Source organism: Eutrigla gurnardus (genome assembly GCF_963514095.1).
Source record: "Eutrigla gurnardus genome assembly, chromosome: 7".
Classification (NCBI taxonomy): Eukaryota; Metazoa; Chordata; class Actinopteri; order Perciformes; family Triglidae; genus Eutrigla; species Eutrigla gurnardus.
In genome coordinates this window covers 16,697,598-16,716,559 of record NC_139921.1, presented here as the reverse complement: position 1 = coordinate 16,716,559, position 18,962 = coordinate 16,697,598, and the positions used below count along the sequence as shown (strand labels likewise).

At 41.8% G+C, this 18,962-nt stretch overlaps 2 protein-coding genes across 4 annotated transcripts; one reads left to right on the top strand and one right to left on the bottom strand.

The window, feature by feature from the left end:
* Window positions 1–3,698: 3,698 nt before the first annotated feature.
* On the bottom strand, window positions 3,699–16,408 carry acp7 (acid phosphatase 7, tartrate resistant (putative)). The gene is made up of 15 exons (XM_084014302.1): window positions 16,373–16,408; window positions 15,385–15,488; window positions 15,002–15,138; window positions 14,090–14,290; window positions 13,825–14,007; window positions 12,901–12,926; window positions 11,686–11,783; window positions 7,375–7,437; window positions 6,462–6,576; window positions 6,211–6,324; window positions 5,290–5,356; window positions 4,795–4,862; window positions 4,636–4,707; window positions 4,124–4,261; window positions 3,699–4,030 (listed from the first exon to the last, which is right to left on the bottom strand). Exons 3-15 carry the CDS (start codon window positions 15,108–15,110, stop codon window positions 3,965–3,967), a joined length of 1,320 nt encoding a protein of 439 aa, XP_083870428.1. The 5' UTR covers window positions 15,111–15,138; window positions 15,385–15,488; window positions 16,373–16,408; the 3' UTR covers window positions 3,699–3,964.
* Window positions 15,389–18,772, top strand: LOC311016552 (KATNB1-like protein 1). Of its 3 annotated transcripts, XM_084014306.1 has the most exons (10): window positions 15,389–15,530; window positions 16,646–16,758; window positions 16,862–16,899; window positions 16,991–17,258; window positions 17,348–17,463; window positions 17,551–17,601; window positions 17,686–17,775; window positions 17,911–18,000; window positions 18,209–18,302; window positions 18,378–18,772. In XM_084014306.1, the coding sequence occupies exons 1-10, from the start codon at window positions 15,443–15,445 to the stop codon at window positions 18,408–18,410; spliced, it is 981 nt and encodes a 326-aa protein (XP_083870432.1). In that variant the 5' UTR covers window positions 15,389–15,442; the 3' UTR covers window positions 18,411–18,772. The 3 variants fall into 3 exon arrangements, with proteins under 3 accessions (XP_083870432.1, XP_083870431.1, XP_083870433.1); XM_084014305.1 differs by having other exon boundaries at window positions 18,209–18,772; XM_084014307.1 differs by lacking the exon at window positions 15,389–15,530 and adding an exon at window positions 15,867–16,028 and having other exon boundaries at window positions 18,209–18,772.
* Window positions 18,773–18,962: the final 190 nt, after the last annotated feature.

Genomic DNA, 18,962 nt, shown 5'->3' with positions numbered 1-18,962 from the left:
AAGAAACACAGCTACCAAGTAAGTTACAGTAAGTAAACAAAATCCTGTTGACAAATGCTCTTGGCAGGAACAGTGAAACTAAATTTAGTAGTTCACTTTTTCTTATTAAAGGAATGTATGAGGAGTAGGCCTGAATGGTGCTTAGCGAGTCAGTACTCCACCTTTGAAAAAGTGATCGTTTTTCATATATTTTAATAACCTGGTGAATATCAATAGGAAACTTAAACTTTAAGAGTCAAATACATTGCCCCTTAGACGCTTGATATTTACACACATTTACACCACAGTCAAATGCTAGAATCAATTTACATGTGCTAACACACAACAAACCTAGCTAACAGAACTGGGAAGTTAACATTAGCTTACCAAGGCACGTGAAGAGAGGAAACCGGCCTTCTCCCTTGAAACCGTTTCACCGTCATCTGATCGAGCTCCCCCCGTTATATTCACGACTGTCTCTCAATGTTTTCGACACTCAACGTCGTTACATGGAGTTATGCTGCCTTCACGTGTTAGTCGGAATTCCTACTTCCCATTTGTGAAGTCGGAATTACGAGATGTCATGTTCAAGTGCTTTGTTGTCGGGACGAATTGAAAACATGGCGGACGTAAGGTTTGGGAAAAATTGGATTCCAATATGCACATGCCAGCAGACTATAGTGTATTTGTAATCGATAGAACGATTAATACCACTGGTCTATATCAAGTTAAGTGTACATATTACAGATAAAAGAATGTACACGAGCAACAGCTGGTACTTGTTGCACTGTTAAAAATAAAGAATGATACACCCTCTATGTCCTCTTCTCTTGAAAGGTTTTGGTCACCCCTACCTCGGGAACTCAGGTGTCAATGTTATCTCCAAGTTTCCCCACTTGTAAATATGACTAGAGGGGGCGTTCATGTGCAATTTCCTAGTTGGCAAATGTATTAACCATTAAATAAATAAATTCCAGCGGAGGGACATGTAAGCTCCATCCTTTTAGTGATGGATGGGTGAGTGAACGAGTTATTGTTTATAACTTTATTAATTTCTATTTCAGCTGGGTTCCATTTACCTCAGATTTACTATGACAACATAGTGTGTTCACATGTGTGTTCCTGTGGATGCCATATCCTGAAGCCCTGTAAGTCATTGTGGTGTTGATGTTGAGGGTGGAATTATGGCAAGAATGTGCTGTGATGTTCCCGAGCAGACTGTGCTTGGCGGATCCTCTGGATGGTGGTCTGAGGCTGCTTAATAGTGGCGCTTTGGTTCTGGAAGAACACTGAGCTTCTGGATTGATGAAATCCCAGAGATCCAGCATCTGAAGGCCTTGAATTCATTACACATGTCCTCAGTCTCCCCAGTTTAACCCTGCTATCAAGTGCAGCCCCTTGATCACCCATGGAGAGAAATAACACACAAACCAACTCCTGTCTGCTGAGGGAGCTTGTTGTTGAGAGTGAGGGCTAATATAGACACTTGAAAATAGATAAATAATGTCGGTAAGCCGCAGAGTTTTAGTGAAGGGAATTGTGAGGGGTGTTACAGAAAGGCTCTCTCGACTGTTGGGTGCAGAGAAAGACATCTGCTCCCCAATCATGTGGTCTTAGGAGAGTTCATTACTTTTTTGGGTTTACTGAGCCATTAGCTTGAGAAAGGTTAAAGATCTGTTGATGCGCCATTAGAAAATAGGCAGCTGCAATGAAGTTAACTGTAGTGGGAAGGTTGTGGTCGTGTCAAGGTCTCAGAAAGTGAAGTAGTCTAACCAGGGCCTGTTTTACTAGGCCATCAACTGCTAATGATATAACCTGATGAGGACTCACAGGGTACAATTCCAGTAAATGTAGCACATTAAACTGCCAGGAACTGCCAATCTTCTTGACCTCTTACATCATTGGTTACAACAAATTGACTGATGTACACAATCGGTGAGAAGCAGCAGGCGTTTTAACTGCTTCTCAGTCTGCTTGGTGCCTGAAAGTGTGAAGACAGAAAGAAAGAAGATCTGATTTTTGACCTGCCAAAGCCCTTGGTTGAGAGACATTAAATGGCAAACGTGGAGAAGATGAGGAAGCGCTAGAAAATCTGTTGCCTCGTTACGGGTGCGAGTGAATTTCTTTCACCAAAAACCAAACCTGCTGTTCCTCTGTCATAGGCGGTAATAAGCACTTCATATTTCAGCAACAGGCATGCAATAAGAAGTGACATGTTATTTTCTCTTTGCTCTTTTTTTCCTGGAATGCGATCAATTATTTTTTTTTCTTTCTATATTTTAGGAAATCACATGAACTAAATGATGAAGAATGCAATGTGACATGCCCAATAATTTAAGGCAAGAACTTTCCATCCATCCATTTTCACACTCTACATTATACATAGATGACTAACTGGAAAACAACCAACTTTTATTGGACAATAAATGTGGTTGCTAACAATTGTAAATAATTACAATGATTTGATGTAGCAGTCTGGCAGCACATACTCTCCTCCCCGCTGGTCTCTGCAGGCTGCACTTAGCACTGTTTCTTCCTTGTCAGTCAGTGGGAAACATCAATATACACAGTATAGCAGGAGCAGGTCGAAGGTTAGGAACTCCGAGCTGCGGAGCATTCTCCACAAAATAACTTTTACAGTCGTTAAGACTGTGTGTGAGTGGCAGTTAACCGTGGGTAGGCACACCGAGAGCATGTGAGTGTGGAGGTGTGATCACTGTACGCTTGTGTCTCCTTCGCCTGCCAGACACCGCTGCACGGCGGGGCATCGACATCAGAGAGAAGTTCAACAGATCCTCGGTCAGATTTACAGACGTGCTTCTGACACCTGACCGCATTTGTTCTTTCTCCAAGAACTCTTGTCCTTTTATGGCTAACTTCACATCATGACCGAGTGTAAGCTGGGTTTCTGGTCCTTCATTAGGTCCTTCATTAGGGTGAAAAATTTAATTCTCCCTGCAGTGTTTCCATGAGTGATTAACATGTATCCTGTCATAATATTGCATGTGCGTTGGATACAAACGTCTGCCAAATAACGTGCTGTACGTTAACTCGTGTGTGTGATGCTCAATCAGCCGTTGATTTTGTATACGTAGTCTATGTTGTGTCAACAGAATTATGCATAGAGGTGATTACACTCTGGCGCTAACAGGCGGCTCGACAACTCAAAACACAGATGCATGCAGATCGGCGCTGGTTGTCCGCCAATATTCGTCATAGGCACCACACTGTTATAAGGAATTAATACCAGCGTAGTGGTGAGAGTCATGGCGTGAGCATCAGACCTTTGCGGCAAGCGCCTTCTCTCGCTCTGTGTGTGCTCAAGCCACAAGCATCCCAGAGCTACATAACAGTCCTTTTGTGTAGGCGTAGACTTCCATGTGTCTCTTCGTCTCAGTTCCTGATGGCCACACAATGAGGTTCCAATATCCTGATAAGATTCGCCAAGGCAGAGCTGTCATCTTCGTGGACTGATAGAGGGGAAACTTGATCTGTGTAAATGCATTTCCAGGTTTTTGAAATGAAAAATATGCTCTGAAGGGAACGCGGCCTGGTATCTGCCAGACTCATGCTGTCTATGTCTGCTGTCAATAGATTATTCAGACAGCTTTAAAGGGACCCAGAGTAATTCTATCTGTCAATGACAATTTAAACTAAAAAAAAACCTGAAGTTAGACTACAGTGAAGATGTTTTTTAAGGGAGGACCAATCAGATGAGATCTATTTCAAAAGCAGAATTTAATCAAATGCACGTTACATTATATACATTTAAAGTACATGATCATCCTAAAGTCGCCTTCTAATTGGAAAGAACATAGTGGAAAATGTCTGAGCTCAAGATTCACATCTTAATTTAAAAAGCTGAATGACAAGGAATGAAAACTCCCATCATCAGTGCATGATTGGTGTGACGCGGCAAAAAAAAAAGAAAAGTGCTTGTTCAAAGTGCATTCCAGAGAAGATATTACTTTAAGCATGGAAGTCTTCAGAACCAGGCGGAGAAGCCGTGCTTTTCCTTCACCACCCATATGCTGTCAATCACCTTCCCATACTGGAACACACAGAAACGTCTTTGTTATGATTTCAGGTAATACTCTTTCACCTTTGCTCTGCTTTGCGTCCACGTTCTTCCACGTGTGCTCACCCTGTCATCGGAGACCTGCTCCAAGTAAAGGTGGGTGGCGTTGACCACTTGCATGCGGGTGTAGCCGTAGTCCATGCTCCGGAAGGCGCTCCACTCTTTGGGGTTGGGATTGAACCTGTCGGTCTTCTCTCTGCAGCCCTGCAGAGGGACCGACAGTGACTTAACCGAATCTGTTAGCAATGAGCCGCATGCCTTTCTCCAGCTCCGTCCGCAGAGCCGTGCATGACATTTACAACTGTGGCTGAGCCTCGGTGTGAGTTTGGCTGCATCTTGATATGCCGATGACTAATCCATCTGCGGTTGGATGACGAGGCATGCACCACTCTGCACCACATCAGAATACGCCTAACCAGAGAAACAGCTGGTGCTAAACTGTGGCAGACCAACTGCTGCACAGAAAGGACTGTGAACAATACACGACAATGTTTTCTTTTTAGTATGCTGCTGTCAATGTATGCATTGATCTGTGCGGGAAAATGTAAACAGTGATGCAGTGATGTGAAAGTACTCACAGCAGAGCCTGTGATGATGTGTACCGGAGCTTTTGGGTTCATGTAAGGCTGCTCTTGACTCCCGTTGTACACCTAAAGAGAAAAACAAGTCTCTTTCACTGATCCAAAACAAAGATGACAGATGTAAGAATGTGGTGAATTAAGAATGCGGGAGCCGACCTTGTCGCCGTAGACGGGCCAAAGCCTCTCATATGTGTGTTCGTGTGCCCACAGCTCCACATCCACCCCTGAGAAGAAAAATATTTGATGATAGTCACCGACCTTCAGTAGAAAAATAACTACCCAAGCAGCTCATTTTAAACACATTTTGCTCTGTTATCTAATGTTCCTCAGATCCTCAGCCCATTTCATTCTGAGATCTCTCGGCAAACAACAAAAGCTTAAAATCAGAGCAACCAAAACGTTCAAAGTTCCACCACAAGTGAAATAATTAAATGCAACAAACAAAAGCCTGAGAAATGTTATACAGGAAAAACATTTGCAAATGGGCTGTTGGGATGTCCGCCAGACCAAAGGCCTGCTTTTTTAATAAAGGATGTTTGGATTGCTCTGCTTTCTGCAACTGTTGGAACATTAGTCTGTCTGAGCGTGCAAATTTGTGATCTTAAACACCCATTAGCAGCGCACAGCTGGTTGTCAAATAGAGACCCATACCATAGCGGTAAAATAGATCCTCTAGACCTGGGGCTGGTGGTTTGGTGTCATTCCGTCCCAGTCGGACCTGAGATATAACAGAGAGGAAGAATGTCAGCATGACCTGGCATTAGGGTACGAAACACTACCTGCTACCTGAAACCCTACCTGGTGGAGCCACATCATGCACGTGCCAGTCTCTCTGCAAACGGTGCCAAGTGGTGAGGGAAGTAAGTCTAAGTGGAAACTATTTGGTCCAAATTACAGTGATTATGACATACCGTCAATGTGCCTATGTGCTGAACTGTGGACTGGCCAGCCTGCAACACGTGCGACACGTCTGGGTAATTAAAGTGTTGGCTTCAGCAGAATAAAAATACCTTTATAATGATAAAATAAAACTTTATAACAATACAGATGTTCTGCTCTCTAAAGAACACACAGTAAAATTAACTGAGTGCTTTGTATGCAACGCATTTCTCAAGGTTATGATATCATCTCGTTTGCTTGGCCAAATTAAAATTAAGTACAAAAACAAGTCTTGAATCAAATTAGCAAAGTGTTTATAATTATGCTTTGCTAATAAAATGTCTGCCATTAGGAATGCACAAGTCATTGGAATGAGAACTTCCACACTTTAGCATCCTGCTTTACGCAGCTTCTCTGGACTTCTTGTTCTATGTTCCCGTCAGTTTGAGTTTGATGCTTGAGCATCTTTACTCTTCATGGCAGTTTGAAGAAATCTACAGTTTTGGTTGCAGTACGCTTTAGAAAAACTGTATGAATAAACGGATGGACCTTTTCAAACTTGACAACGTCACATTTTGGCCCCTTCTTATTTTCCTGCTGCAATGTGTGTTAATGCAGAAGGATGGACAGGATGTAAACTCGGACCACAGCAGTTGCCCTAGCAACAAAAAAAGCATTCAGTGGATTACGCACATAGGAGTCGAACTTGGTGCAGTCATCCTGGTCGTCATCGGAGCAGTACATGGGTCGGTGTCCCATGGTGATGATCCAAGGACGCACTGCTCGGTTCTCTGGCTTGTTGGCCTCCTAGTTTGGGAGCAGGAAGCGGTGAACACATGCGTACAGTATGTACATGTGTGTCAGATGGAGATAGTACTGGGATTTTATTTTGGAACTGAATGAAACAAAAAAAAAAAAAGGATGTAACTTTTGAGGTCACTGACCTCCAGGTCTTTCTTCAGCCACTCGTACTGCTTGAAGAGGAGCTCCTGGCCAAATTTGAGATAGAAATACACCTCGGTGGAGAGGGAGATGATGTGCACTGACCCCAGGTTCCAGCTGCAGACACACATTGTTAAAATGATACACGGCCTTGACCCAGTGAAGGAAGCATGCTGAAAGTCAGCGGATAAACAAGAACAGGCCTCACTTTCACCGCCAGATAAATGCGAAAAATACTCTCAAATCCAGGGAATGTTTTGTCTCTGACATTTGTGCTGAATGCAGTGCCAGGTCCACTTTAGTGAATAAACTCCTCGCTGTAATACAAGTGCTTACGTGTTCATCCTGCAGGGTTAATGGAAAAGCAGCGGTGTTCTGCACGTGTGTGCTGTATGTTATGAACTGAACAATTTCCAGTAGCAGTCGTGGGATTTCAGGCTGCTTGCCCTTGTTTCTAACCCGCTCTCCGCTAGCAGGCCTGTCTGCGTTTAGGGACTGTGGGCTGCTGGCCTGTGGTCTAGCGAGGTATTATCTTACTGTCTGAGAGAAGGAGGTCTGTAGTGGACTATGAGTCACCTAGTTAGATGTATAGCTCCTTTGTGTAGTCCCCATGTCCCTGAGATAGGAGAGTGCTTCTCAGCTGCCAATTCCTCTGGGCTGCCTCTTACAGCTCATTAATGCGTAGTGAAATACAGTAGGAGGTTTGGTAAACCTTCACATGATACTTCACATGGGGCCCAGCTTGGAAAATAAATTATTTCTCTTTCCGAGCTCTGTCTGTGCAGCGAGGCTCCACTAGCGACTAAAACGGCTTGTTGAGGCATTTTAAAGTCCATGCAACTTAACTAAAGCAACAATTGTACGAGTCAAATAGTGTGTTCTTCCATGAGGCCGACACATTCTCTTCTCCCTTACCTGTACCACAGGCTCTCAGTCTGGCCCGGCATGCTGAAGCGGTTCCTATAGTTGGAGAAGTTACTGTGAACAAACAAGATAAGAAAAAACTTTCTTTGAATATGGAAGAATCAGCACCAACGCCACGGACTCATGCTCTCACTTATTCTGCCGTGCCTAACATACAGCTTTGCTATGAAATATAATGAACCAGCACAAAATAATTAGTAAACTAGCCTAGTTTTGCTGCAATTCTTCCGTTTCATGTCACTTTTCAGTTTTCAACCTGGCAAGAAACTAAGTCATCAGATGAAGATGACCACCAAGCTGTGGTGGTGACATCTGCTTCGAACTTTAAAAAAAAAAAAAAAAAAAAATTGTAGCTAGTTTTAGATATTCTGAGAAACCATACACTTTGCTGTCGCCAGGATATCAGTGGCTGCCTATCCAAATTAAAGGCTGTAGAAAAGCATGGACGTAGATACTCTGACCTCACCCTATAGGTTTCTGATGGGAGGTTTGGAAGCTTAGGATCATGGTCAGATAATCAAAATTTGGGCAACGTGGAGTGGAGCCGAGATGGTGCAAGCAAGCAGGAGCCACCATGACTGAGCGCACTACACCTGTCAATCAAGAAAACAGGCCTCTAAATATACCCCACTTAAAAGCATGGCTGCTTCTTTAAAGGACGGGACAATTTTAGATATAGCGACGATTAGAGGAATCACAACTTAACTACCACACTGGTCTCAGCACTGAGATGTGGCGGTTCCTACTTGATCCCGATATAGGATACTTGCCGTTATCTCTCATTGCTACCATACTCACCACAACTAATTTCTACACTCTTGGCACTGCACCAGACGACAAAAATCATCAAGAAATCATCAAAAACCAAATCCAAGAGTGCACCATCAAGCACATTAAACCGGCACTCCCTAATGCACGATGGAAAAACGCTTTCATGGAAAGTTCGCCCAGACGCCAACCCGCCACTCTCTTTTCACGGTTTTTAATTTCACATGAAAGCAGGAGCCAATCTTCCCAAATGGGCCATTAACTAAGTGAGGTGAGAATGTTTGTTCTCTTATCTTACATAAGGGAGAGCGAAAAGGCAGTATTTAGACTGCACTGGACTGCAGTCAGGGTCAGGGTGGGACAGATACCTGCTCTGGGTTAATGTAGGGTTAGGGGTAACTAGAGACCAGCAGGATCGGAGGTCAAAGGCTAGAAACAGGCACACAAAAGGAGGATCACAGAGACCTTTACTAAGATGGTCTAAAACTAAAGAGACACGGTGGTCAGGATTAAACAGCCACTCCAGTAGGAACCAGTTTGTGAGCTGTGCTCTTTCAGCACAAAGGATGATACTGTTGGACTCTCATTGCATCCATCCTTCTTGTTTATTATTAATAAATAATAAAAATCAATGCATCATCTGAAATCTTACTGTCTATTTTAATCCAACCAGTGTCTGCAAAAATGGAGCTTAAGAAGTGCTCCTTTGAAAATCAATTATGATCTTAAGTTCTCACTCATGGCGTTGAACCGGTCATAAGATGGTTTCATACTCCCATCTAGTGGCTGGGACGTGTAACAGCAACCATGTAGAGGGAGCTGGGAAAGCAGTTGGTAATAAACAACCAATTTTGCAGTCAGTAAAATAACACACATACTTTCTAGGAGTCCAAACAGAGTTATATAACGTGGCTTACCCTGAGAGAGAAGATTAGCCTGTAGAGTTCAAATCAAACGCAGGCTTTTCAGTGTGTCTCGCTGTAGCTCATCCGTGGCAAATCGGATTAAAACATGATAAGCTTATATTTGTTTCATCAATCTGCACTATGGGAGTCCAACGTAAAACATGCCAGTCTCCCTCTGTAACCTAACGCTCGTTTCCATGTGTGTTTGCTTTTCCATTAAAACAAGAGAGATAAAATCTGGTGGCTGTCAAAATTAATGTAAACAACCTGACTCTTCCACTGAAACCCCCTCCCCTCAAATCTTCCCTTTCATCACCCGATGAGCATAATCCATGCAGGTATTCACTACGCATGTCACTAACTCCCATCGCATAAGACCAATGGTCATTTCCCCGTCCCTCCGAGTGCCCGATGAACCATATTGTTCTTGGTGAACAAAGACCATCTTGATTGGAGCCTTAGCATCTTCTGTGGACCCACTGTTCTCATCCTGTCGGAATGCTGACTGAAAACTTTTGTGGTCAGCCATGTTTCAATTGCCTTTCTCCCATTAGGTTTGTGAGGTTGGAAATAGAGATGAACGGAGACGTATAGTGAGAGAGAGCACATCAGACAGTGAGGAATTAAAAGCAGGGGCCGGCTTCTCGGGATGTTTGGATTCTTAACGACACCACAGAGCAAAACACATACTTAGGTATAGGAGAGGGGAGCTGGATCTACTGTTATGTAATGCAGCGAGATCTTTTCTTAGTATCAGGATGCAGAGCCAAGAAAAAGAGACTACTGTTAGCAGCTCCTTAATAAAAACCAGGCAGTCACATTACACATGGCAAGGCCAGGCGGGGCAGGCCTCAGTATAGCAGCGGAAAGTAAATATTATGGTGCAGGATCAGGCACCCGGACGTTATAAAATGCACGAACACACACAACTGACAGCAGATATGCTTTAAATGTATACATTCACTGCTAATCCTTGAGCTTAAAAGCATCTGATGTCGCTGAAGGTTTTGCTCTCTCTACATCTGATGTCTTTGTTCATCTTGTATCATCTTCAACAAAACAACATGGAAATGGACTAATTCTGTATTGGGTTGTTAGTTTAAATGACCCCAGTTGATTATTGGCATTATGGGTCATAATAATAGAGACAAAGACGCAATATGAATATGTAACAATATCAATATAACAAGGATGCTAAAATTTGTTTAGGGCTGCAACAAATTATTATTTCCATTCCCAATCAATAGTTTTCTTATTTAACCAAATAAACTAAACTATCTATCTATAAAATGCCATAAAACACTGAAAAATGCCCAACCAAGTTCCCAACCTCAAATTGCATTTTTTTTGTCAGTCCAAAATTTAAATATATTTCATTTTCTATCAAGTATTTCCAACCGAGTGGGTATCGCGAAAAGCATCAAATCCAAACACTTGCGAAGTTGGAACCAGCAGAACTGAGAAAGTGTTGAAAGATTAAAAAATTACAATTAATCAAAAATTCTGAAATATTTTTTCTTGCAATAGTCTAATCAATATATCACCTAATAGTTTCAGCACTCAAATTATGTTTACTCCCTCCTCACCGTCTCTCAGTCCACAAAATTTCCCAGACGTTAAATGTGAGATACGCGTTCGCTCGGTGGAGTTGAGTCAGAAACGTAGACAGAGTTCCCACCACCACGTCCATCTCTGAAGAACAGATAACTAGCTGGTGATTTCCAGTCATATAAATGTTTGTTTTGGGGAGCGTTGCCTTGTTTAGTTGTTGGTGGTTCCTGATGCTGCTCCAGCCTTTCGAGACCAAAATAGCTCCCATCTGTTCAGTTGGAACAGTGAGGATTTTTCAGCAGACCAAAATATGTTCTTTATAGTGGAAAAACTGCGGTTCACCAGAAAGGTTGTTTTTCAGGGGTTCACCCCCTCACCCCCACCAAAGAAATTGAAAAAGAAACATCCACGCACACACTTAGCATTTACAGTAGCCAGTTCTGAATGCAATTTGTCATGAGGTGTCTGGCACGTCTCTCTCACCAATATGGATGAACTGTTACTTTTGCCCAAAGCCCATTAATCATACTTTCACCCCAAAGCAGAATGGGGCCTAAAATGTAAACAAAAAGGAAAACATTAGCTAATCGAAAAGACAGTCACAGACGGCGTCCATGTTGTCTCCCTGACTATGAACGGCACTACTAAATGTCCAGTGTTTCGTATTTTGGGGGGATTTTTCCCCAGAAATAATCATTATCATGTTTTCATTAGTGTATAATCACTGACGCTAAGAATCATTGTGTTATAATTAGCTTAGAACAAGCCCATCATATCTACATAGAAAGCAGGTCGTCTTTGCCGTTTGTCTTACTTCTGCTGCTCTGAGAGTAGTGTTATAATGTTAAAGATGGCCTCTGAGGGAGGCAAACAGCGTTTTACACTCGGTGGCTTGTGTTAACGCAGTCTTGGAAAGGGAGAGGTGAGCGGAGGGTATTCAGTCAGTTGTTATCTGCAACCACATTGCTACATGCCAGCTATCCTACACACTGTCCCTTTAAGAAACAATTCCTCATTAAATGCCAGTTCATTTATAAATACACCCCGAAAGAAAATAAAGAAAGTAGCTTCAACCTACTATGTGGATTCATGGTTGCCTGGACAGGTCATGTAGGGCACGTAAGCTGCTACCGACTGAATCTGTCTCATGAACTCATCTCCGATCCGGGCATTGTCCTAGAAATGTCAAATTCAGCACAACACAGAAGGCAAAGATTTCAAAACAATGTTAATTTTTCAACAATGAAAACGTTTAATTTTTCTCCATTCAAAGACACCAGACAAATTAGTTTTAAAGGATCAGAGTGTAGGATTCTGGGTGATTTATTGCCAGAAATGGAATAGCACTGGCCACCACTGTTCGTTACCAATGTAGGATTAAAGCACGGTGGAATTAGCAAGCTAGCTAACTAGGCAGCTGTCCGCTAGCTAGCATGCTAAGTCCTAAGTCATGCCATAATGCATCACCTAGCTAAAGCAATGTGCTTTCCTACGGTGTGACGAGTGTGTGGATGAAGCATTAAATTGTTAAATGTTACTTAGTCACCCTGGCAACACTTTGTGACGTTACTACTCCACTGCCCCTTCATTACTGCAAAACGTTGACTCAGTGAGTTTGCAACTGGCCATAAGTTGGTTCAGTTTATATGGAAGTTAGCCTCACTGATTTTTTTTTAAACATCAATGACCTTTCAGGCAAAATTGCCTCTCTCTGTATTTTCTATTTCTAATATGAAGCCACAGCAGGTACTTGAACATTCCAGTTAAACACAGCGTGGATGAGTTATGGTTATTAATGTTTGCAGGAGTCTGCTGATTGCATTCAGCATTTTCTCGATACTCATTTAAGGAAAAATTTATATTAGCATACAAGTCAAGTTTATATACTTAATATTACAGATGACAGGCGGGACGTTTTCAGATGAGCTAATATGTCATTAAGAGATTTGGGGTTTTGAATGGCACGCATTTTATTCAAGATTCTTGGGCGACATGACCCTGACTCTCTTCTTTCACCGCAGGCTTAAGGCATTTCACAGTGATGATTATCATAAGCCGTGTGTCTCCTCCTCTGCTCAGAGCTTTCACACGCACTGATAATAAACAGTGGTGAGTCTTGAGACGGGGGCAGTGAAGAAAGGTACAGTGGCTTATCTCATCTGTCATTGTGGAATTAGTGGAATATCTGTGTGGCTTTAAGAATATATTCAATTGACGAAAGAAATGTGTGACCTTAACTTGGTACAAGTGTGGTTGGAGTTTGTGATATTGAAAAGACAGAAGAGTAAAATACCTCATGCATATCGTAGGCAAAGTCCCCTGGAAGACAAAAACAACAACAGATTAAAATTAATTAAAGTGTTTTTAATATTGTACTCTCCCACATTATAGGGCAATAACAATATCTACATTGGTGGTGCACTGTGCCAAAATCAGTTCTCCCTACGCGTAATAGCTTTCTTTGCAGAGAGTCAGATGAAATCGTTCCACTTCCACTCATGTCTGTATGTTAAATATGAAGCGAGGGCCAGCAGGCAATTCAATTCGCTTAGAATAAAGACTAGAAACCGGGGAACAGAGCTAGCCTGGTTCTGTCCAAAGATAAATACATCTGCCGATCATCTTATCTCTGATTTCATAATTAGTGTACAGTCATGAGAATGGGAACACTCTTCTCAACCTAACATTTTCCAAAATGTATAACTATACCTTTAATAAATAACTAGTGGACTATGGTTAGCCGATTTAGCTTTATGAGGTAATAACATAATGATATTCTCTGTAAACCTGTAAAGTGGCTGTAAAACAGTGTTTAACTTTCTGTTCTGTTTTGAAAAAAAAAAAAAAAAATTACACTGATTTTTTCTGGCACAAATGTTGGCACATCACAGCCCCAGTATCTGTTTAGATTTTACTCCCTGCAAGTGATGGAGCAAGCGAGTGAGCGTTATCCACCCACATTGTACAAAAGCAGAGCAAACAGATGACGAATAAGTATTATTAACGCTGATTACCATAATTACCATCATGATATATTACCTCTTCATTAAACATTTCTGTTGTAATGGCTCAGCTAGCTGTGGATTCATTTTAATAATAATATTAATTATCTGTTGCAAGCTTTGCCAGGTATCTGTGGACGACTGATTGCCTCTTTATTGCTTTCACAGTGCAAATTGTTGTAATACTTTACTAATGCTATCAGTGTGGAGCTTACCTATGTGCAGGATGACATCGTACATGCCAAGCTGCGTCTCCTTTTGCAGCCGAGCCAGAGACTGAGGGTTCTCGTTGCCCAGGTCACCGTACAGAGCAAACCTGGGACTGAAACTAGTGCTGTCATTCAGAGCAGTGAAGGAGAACACCTCACTCCAGCCCTCATCACTCCCACAGTGGTAGACTGAAATTGCACAGGACAAAAAAAAAAAAATTCTATAACATGACTGATGAGAGAAAGTCAGCAATATTAAAGCTTCACCCACCATAAGCAGTAGCAGGCTTGAGGCCTGAGAGAGTGACTCTGTGGATATACATCTTCCTCTTCTCCTGTCCAGAGTCAACGAACAAAGTGGCGTCCCCTTTGGCGCTCATCTCAAAGAGCCGCCCCCCCAGAACGCCGTACTCCACCTTGCTCTCTGTCTTATTGAAGGTGGTCCAGGTCACCACCATAGAACCCGGCACTCCTGGGAAGAAAAACTCAATTACTGGAATTGTGATGTCGGCTGTTCTGACAGAACATCTGGATACACTTACTGATGCATCCATGAAAGCCAAGATATGCTTATGAAAAGGCTGACTTTGCACAAGAACGAGGCTTTTGATCTTGCCGCTGGCGCGATACAACCATCAGAAAACTGAGATAAGCTGACGGTACTCATTTAATGACTATCATGTTTCACCTTCATGAGGAATAAACAAAAGAACATTCATGCTGCATAGACGCTGTGTAAACCAAGGGTAACATCAGCTACTATATATGCATGGCAGTTATCTGGTGCCTTTAACCTAAATGACTTACAGAGAGTGCAATGTTAGTGTCCCAGAGAGACAGGGCACTTCAGCAGGCCAATGTTGCTGTTGCATTAAATGAAACATAAAAATTCAGCAAGGCTTTCAGCCATTACATTAGCTGCATTATATAAAACACGTTTCAAATATCAATTCAAGATCACTTAAAAGTGAATCTGAACTTCAGTGAACTTGTTGCAGAGCTGCAGAGCAAGGAAAAAAAACATTCAGGTGCTTTCAATCATTATAGTATTGAGTGATGTGTAAAAAACACTTCTGTAAATCTGCAGTTCATATGACCTGGATAGTGGTTTGTTTTAATAAGTCCTAAATCCTTACCCTAAATGAAAACACATGAGGCTGATTGAAGCAGTTCAAACACTGACCTGGATAAGAGAGGTGCACCTGCTCTGGCTGGGTCCGAATGGGAGGAACACCAAGCACCAACAGGGGTGCAAGGCTTAGCAAGGCACAGGCTGCATGAACAGGCACCATTTTAACACTGGACTGCAGGAACAACAACCTGGTTAAAAGGAGCAACACACACACACACACACACACACACACACACACACACACACACACACACACACACACACACACACACACACACAAAATAAAACAACCTTGTCACTAAAATCACATGACGTTAAAAGCTCTCATGCCAAACATCACATGACACTGAGCTGACTGATATAAAACCAAGTAGATCAATGTGTCTGTTTGGAAAGGATACACAGCAGTTGGCCGTGACCTTAAAATATCATACCTGATCTCAGTGCCAGTTCATACAGCAGTCAGTGGCGACACACACACATACACGGACCATGTTTCCGTCTGTGATTATGAGGACTAGTCAGCCCGATGATGAAGCTGCGGAACCGAAAACAGCAAAGTCAGCGAGAACAGGCAGAGGTGATGCGTCAACAAAAGCAGCTGATGATGTTTTTCATTGTGCATTCAGGGAAGTCAAGCCACAGCTTGCCTTAGATCAATAATGTGCAAAGGCAATCTGCATGTGCCTCACTGAACAGAGTAAAGGCACTGTCAGTGTCATAGCTCATGAAGGCAAAAGCTCATTTAATTTGAGCCAAAGCACCCCACTAGCTCATCTCAGTTATGGCAACTGCCTCTCCAGCTGAATGTGTCCCTCAGTGAGATGAGATCAGCTGATCGGGATGACTTAAAACCACTAATTATAGACCACTGCTTGAAAGAAATTTGAAATTTGCACCATCGATATTTCACTAGTCGCTAGAGGGTGCACACTGCACAGATAGCATCATGAATAGGCTGCTTTATTCTCTGATGCTGGGCGGTATTAGTAGTTGAAATCGGGACGTTAGCTAGTTGGCAGACGCCTTAAAGAATCATAATTAAGGTTTACCTCTCTGTTTAGGAATGGAAAACAAGGTGAGTAACGTTAACGTTGCGACATTCAGGATAAGTAATGCTTTTTGTTTCACGTGATGTATCGCAGTTGTGGTTTGCTCTGGAGATTATAACGTTAGATTTTTACCTAGACTACTGGTTGAGACGTTAAACCGTGCTATTCTATTTAGCCTACTGAGCTCTTAGCTGGGGAAGTCATTATCTAGCGTTACGACGCTAAGTTAACGCTACGTTACGCGTAATAGAACGCCTTTTTGTTTTATTTCTCAACAACATGTACATTTTAAAGATACTGAACACGGCTCAATCATTTTGTGACGCTAAAAAGTTAGCTAAATGTCTAATAAGTAACTAAAATCACTCACAACACAACTCAGCTGTTCCTGGAAGCAGTTCCGGACTACGTCATTACGCAGAAGAACAATGCCCATGTGGCTTGTGGGAAATTGTGTTTTAGCCTGAAGAGCCTGTAAGAATGCAGGATGAAAACTTTCTTCTTTTTTAAAGTAACAAAGACACAATAAAATGCAATATAAAAGCAATTAATCTGCCGTTATCTGGCTCTTTGTGCTTTTATGTATTTAATTAGGTTTAACAATGTATTATAACTTATTAAAAAGGGTGTTTTCTTGCTCTAGATCTAATGGACTCCAACAGTGAAGACGGAGAGTACCAACATATTGAACAGGCTTCACAGCAGGATGCAGCCCAATACACAGTCACCTTTCCTCATGGGAGAAACACAAAAGATGTGAGCTGGGTGATACGATATAATACACATACATATATGCTGGAACTCTTTTGATACTTATAATTGTGATTTTTTTTAATGCAAAATGTATTTTTATATGCAGGTGGATTACGTTAAAAATGAGGAGATCAACAAAAAGAGGTAGGTTGTTGCGTGTTTTGACGTTATATTAGAGCAAGTGCATGATGTGATTTGGTTTTCAATTGAATGTTTGAACATTTCACCCGCTCAGGTATCCAGTGAGTCGCTCTGGCAACAACCCGGGAAGAGTGAAGCGGGTAGTGTCATGTAAGAGGAAGACCCATCATCTGACAGTGACTCGGAGGAAGCAGCTCGGGGTGGGGAAGACTTATGATGCTGCACACAAGGAGAATGACATGCATGACGTGCATCAGGAGCTATTTGACATGGACCCATGGGAGTTCCCACTAAATGTCAATAATAACCACAGGACTGGGAGAACTGGTTCTGAACAACCCGACTACTGTAAACTCACTGAGGTCAGACATTCTATCACTGCTTGGGTTTTTTTGTGAATTGCTGTGTTACTAATATGCAGATAAAACAATCTGAACACAATGTTTTACAGCTCACAAGGGATCATTGCGCAATGACTGATGTGCTCTTCAGAAGAAACCTGAGACTGAAAGTATCTTCTACATTGTGGCGGAGAAATGTTGGGGAGCTTTTGACGTACTTTCTGAGGTACATAGTGTAGTCCGTTCCCTAAATGTGACATGCAGCATTTTCACACGAATTTGAAAAGTCCTTACCCCACTGTTTTTTATACAGAATCCAAGACATTGGTGTGATTGTTGATTTTCTCCCACTGATAAGCAAAAGGTGAGTGACTTAAAATGTGCAAATGTCTGATCAACACTGTCTACAAGTGGAGTAAATGTCACTTCAATCTCATTTTCCCTGCAGCATTGATGAGGACTCTAACAGGGTCACCATTGGCTGTTGTGTTGACCTATTTCCGTTAGTTAAGAAAGTCCTCACCAATCCATATGAGGAGTGAGTATTCCTGTTGCAAGGGTTTTTTTCTGCAGTGCAAATTAATTAATTAATCCATTATGGACATATAATAGACAGTATGTGGAAGGATTATTACAGAAATACCAATACATTAACATTGTCTTTTATTCTCAGGTATCTTATTGTTGGTTTAACGTGGATACAGTCAGTCTTGAAAAACTGGTGGGGGGACCTAGCAAGTGGCTGCAGTGCATCAACTGATAAGTAAGTGTTTTTTATGCTGTATGATACTTCAGATGGATAAATCATTTATATAGTGGTGGTCAACTTGTCACAGTCAACCAAATAACATACATACATCCATAGAGCATCACTTAATACTAGGCAGGATTTGACACTGTGTTTTAATATTTGGCCCAGTGTGTAGATCAGAATACACACCCATTAAACTATTTATTCATCTTGGTTACAGAAATTTCCAGGCCTTCAATCAGCAGTTATTAGAGTTATGGCACGAGGAACCTTTACTAAAATCTGTTCCGGGAACTGCTGGAGCCATAGCAAAGGTCAGTGCTGCATGTATGAATATATTATTACTTCTGCCATTGTTGGCTTTGCATTTTCTCATTTTTCTTCCTTAGGTCATCGATGCCTTCCTGTCTCAACTTACCTGATGGCAACATAGAGACGGATAATGGATCTTTTTGCATAAAAAATGATAAAATGCTTCGATTGGAGCACTGTACTGTACCTGTCCTGAAGGAATATCTGTAGCAAGATGTATTTATTGGCTAGTAGATGAACTTGAACAGTTGAAATACTGAGAATGTGCAATATAAATTTATTTGTGTGGCAAATTTGACCTGATTGTCTTTTCTCTGACCGAGTAAGATGTTTTTTGAGTTATGATTAACGTGAGTTAAAGTTTTATCATCGTGCAGTTTCAGTTATGTCATAAACACTTCGAGACTTTTGTAAATGTAAGCATTTTCATTCACTGCTATGTGTGTCTATTCTCTTTAATGATGGTGAATAAAGTTTGTACATTTAAATGACAGAGTTGGTGTTGAAATTAATATGTTACAACCAAAACAACTCCTTCTGTTGGTGAGGGTATGTTTCTGTACTGTATGTGCTGTACTTTAACTCAACACTGTGGCTACTTCCTACTTACACTTACATACAGAAACTCCCACACCAACGGTGGCACATTTCAGTTAAACCCC

Coding starts and splice junctions, on each gene's coding strand:
- LOC311016552 (XM_084014305.1), top strand. CDS start 15,443: ATGTTTCCGTCTGTGATTATGAGGACTAGTCAGCCCGATGATGAAGCT. Junction 17,602..17,685: donor CTCCCACTGATAAGCAAAAG/GTGAGTGACTTA, acceptor TTTTCCCTGCAG/CATTGATGAGGACTCTAACA. Junction 18,001..18,208: donor TGCAGTGCATCAACTGATAA/GTAAGTGTTTTT, acceptor TCTTGGTTACAG/AAATTTCCAGGCCTTCAATC.
- acp7 (XM_084014302.1), bottom strand. CDS start 15,110: ATGGTGCCTGTTCATGCAGCCTGTGCCTTGCTAAGCCTTGCACCCCTG. Junction 4,863..5,289: donor GGATCTATTTTACCGCTATG/GTATGGGTCTCT, acceptor TTTTCTTCTCAG/GGGTGGATGTGGAGCTGTGG. Junction 4,031..4,123: donor AGCAGGTCTCCGATGACAGG/GTGAGCACACGT, acceptor TGTGTGTTCCAG/TATGGGAAGGTGATTGACAG.